The following is a 3205-nucleotide window of genomic DNA, read 5'->3' on the forward strand; positions in this document are numbered from 1 at the left end:
TTATATAAATAATTGATATAAAGATATCATCAAAATTATCAATATCTTTAATTGGATTTTTGATATCAGTAACGGTCAGAATTAAGGATATCTTGAATTGAATTAAAGATATCTCTAATTGAATTAAAGATATCTCAACTGAATTAAAGATATCTGTAATGCATTTATGGATATGTATAACTTATTTCAAGATATCTTGAATTGAATTTAGTGAGTGAGTGAGTGAGTGAGTGAGTATGGTTTTACGCCGCTTTTAGCAATATTCCAGCAATATCACGGCGGTGGACACCAGAAATGGGCTTCACACAGAATTGAATTTAAGATATCTTGAATTTATTTCTAATATATTTATGTACAGTAGGATGGTAATTGTTGAATGATATCTTAAATACATTTAGAGATATCACAAACTAATTTGTTGATATCACCGTAACATTTTACGATATCAGGAATTGTATTATGGATATCAGAAATGAATTTAAGATATCTTCAATTATTTTTTGATATCTTAAAAACATTATTGATATCCCTAAATAAAATACTGATATCTTTAAAACAATTGAAGATATCTGTAATTCCGTAATAAATGTGCAAACGGCTTGCCATACGCTCAGATTTCTTCGCACAAACGGCTACGTTTCTCATTCGACAATGTGTGTCATAGCATTGTGGTATCAGCTCTAAATGGTAGGGTTCGCACAAAGCTGATGCACAGAATAGGTCTAATTCACTTCTGTGAGTTACAAAGATGGCTAACAATAGCCACTACACCGTATATCGGCCGAATGTAGTCATGGGTGATCGATGAACTGTATTCCTTTGAAAATTGACAGGAGAAAAACATAGTACATTCTATTTGAGATGGCAATGTGACTGTTCACTTTCTAGCGCCTGACGGGCAGCATGGTTTAAACATATTTTGATTTCAAAAGAAATCTGGATCGGTAAACAAGCAAAACCTGCTTATGTAAATACCTCTCCAGGTAATAACTTAACAACAGCTGGTTATATAAAAGATTATATGTAAGATAGTGCTAAACATAAACATACTAAATGCACAAATGAAATATATGAAGCCAATAAAAGTGGTGTCTGTGAAATAAGATAATGCAGTTTTCCATTACTATATGCATAAGATTAGTGAGTGAGTATGGTTTTACGCCGCTTTTAGCAATATTCCAGCAATATCACGGCGGGGGACACCAGAAATGGGCTTCACACATTGTACCCATGTCGGGACTCGAACCCGGGTCTTCGGCGTGACGAGCGAAGCATAAGATTAAGCTACTCAAATCTACTCACGGGCAGCATAGGTTGTATACTACCAAGGGAGCTGAGAATGAAAATCGAGAGCACCATGATCAATGGTGAAAGGGGATATTAACAATGTAGCCTCATAAGAATTCACTTGAGTGTCGCGTTGTAAGTGGAATTATCATCATCGTTGTTGTTGTTGTTGTTGTTGTTGTTGTTGTTGTTGTTATTATTATTATTATTATTATTATTATTATAGGTAGTAATGGACCCTCTCGAGACTGAATACGAAGCCCGTCTCCAAAGATACCGTGATGCGTGCACAGTGAGAAAGACGAGAACCTCTGTCTACCACAACATGTATTACTACGCCGATGGAGGGACGAACACCAGCATGGCTTATTGCCCTGTACCTAAAGTTGGCTGCACGTTTTGGAGGAGGATCTTCATGTTTCTCAACAAGACACGAAGTCAGTCTCAGATATCAAGTCCCTTTGATATTTCTCGCTTCGAGGTGTATTTCAAACCCATGATACATCTTACTGCCACGAAGTACGCCACGGACGTCTTGGAACATGCACAACGTTTCCTGTTTGCGAGGGATCCCTACGCAAGACTTTTCTCTGCGTACGTGGACAAGTTTCTTCTTCCGCAGTTTCTAGGATGGGAGAGATACGGCAAAGTAGTCACAGCAGCCAGAGCTGGGACAAGAAATGTTAATGAAACATGTGTCAAAACACTGGTCACATTTCCTGAGTTTGTGAATATTACCATGTCACTGAAATATCGGGACCCTCACTGGTTGCCAATAGCGTCGATATGTGACCCCTGTCGGCTGTTCCCTCATTTCATTGGAAAACAAGAGTCGTTCTCCAAAGACGCCAAATATATTTTAAACAAGGTCGGACTGGGGAATCTGTTGAAAAAGTATTCTCATAAAACGTTCATCTCAGACGAAATTACGCAAATGGTTGACTTTACGTATGCGTACAGAGATTTCAACGTGAACCTACGTAAGTGTTTCGACAGCCTCCTGCTAGCAGAACGTTTGTGGACGGCGTTTAAGATCAATGGTTACCTAAGGCCAGAAGCGGAATTCCCAAAGGAAGAATTAAGTGGGTTAATTCGTAAAACAAATGACACGCGTACGATTAAAGCTATCTTAACTCAGCTGATAGCCAAAGAAAATAAACAATCTCACATGTCACGTGTGATGTATAAGCTGCAGAAAAGGACAATGATGTTGAACGAGTATAAAAATCTATCTCGAGAAACGATGGAAAAAATAGCGAAGTATTACACGTGGGACTTTAAAATATTTGGTTACGAGCAATATCCAGCGGCTCTATTTCCATGGAAACACCAATAGTCCATGATGAAATCCAGGTACCCCTTTTCTGGGATTATTGTATCGTCTTAGACATTTTGGGTGAACATAATTTTATTTGGTGTGTTATTTTTAGAAGTGTATGTATGCCGTTACAGCAGTTACATACCCGGATTATTTTTCAAGTATTACTGATTTAGGGAAGATATTAAATCAGGGGTTTATATACTGAGAGGATCAACATGTTGTCCCGGCTTCTCTGTTAATGTTTACTATTTACCACGAAAATTCTTTGAAAATAAAAATAAAAAGCAAACATTATTGCTTCTTGCCAATCACGTTCCATAACTTCCGGAGCTTAGTGGATTTCACCCTGAAAAGTAGCATATTAAAGATCCTCCTTGGTCAATATTCGAAAAAGTTAGAGAAAGCGCCCAAATAGTTTATTTAAATTTTAAGATGAGTTTTATTGTATCTTAATCGCATCGTGAGTTTTATAACCCTGTACAATACCTCAAGACCAGGCGTGCCAGGGATATCGTTTCCATATTGAAAGTATATAAAATAACAATTATTAATTTGGCGTGAAGAATAGTTTAAATCTGGATGCAATAGGTGGCTTGA

At 37.3% G+C, this 3205-nt stretch overlaps 1 protein-coding gene across 1 annotated transcript; it reads left to right on the forward strand.

The window, feature by feature from the left end:
• Positions 1-1519: 1519 nt before the first annotated feature.
• Positions 1520-2623, forward strand: LOC139471853 (carbohydrate sulfotransferase 11-like). The gene has a single exon (XM_071254350.1). It carries the CDS (start codon positions 1520-1522, stop codon positions 2621-2623), a length of 1104 nt encoding a protein of 367 aa, XP_071110451.1.
• Positions 2624-3205: the final 582 nt, after the last annotated feature.

This window comes from Haliotis cracherodii, unplaced genomic scaffold (assembly GCF_022045235.1).
Source record: "Haliotis cracherodii isolate W230 unplaced genomic scaffold, xgHalCrac1.p SCAF_23, whole genome shotgun sequence".
NCBI classification, from domain to species: domain Eukaryota; kingdom Metazoa; phylum Mollusca; class Gastropoda; order Lepetellida; family Haliotidae; genus Haliotis; species Haliotis cracherodii.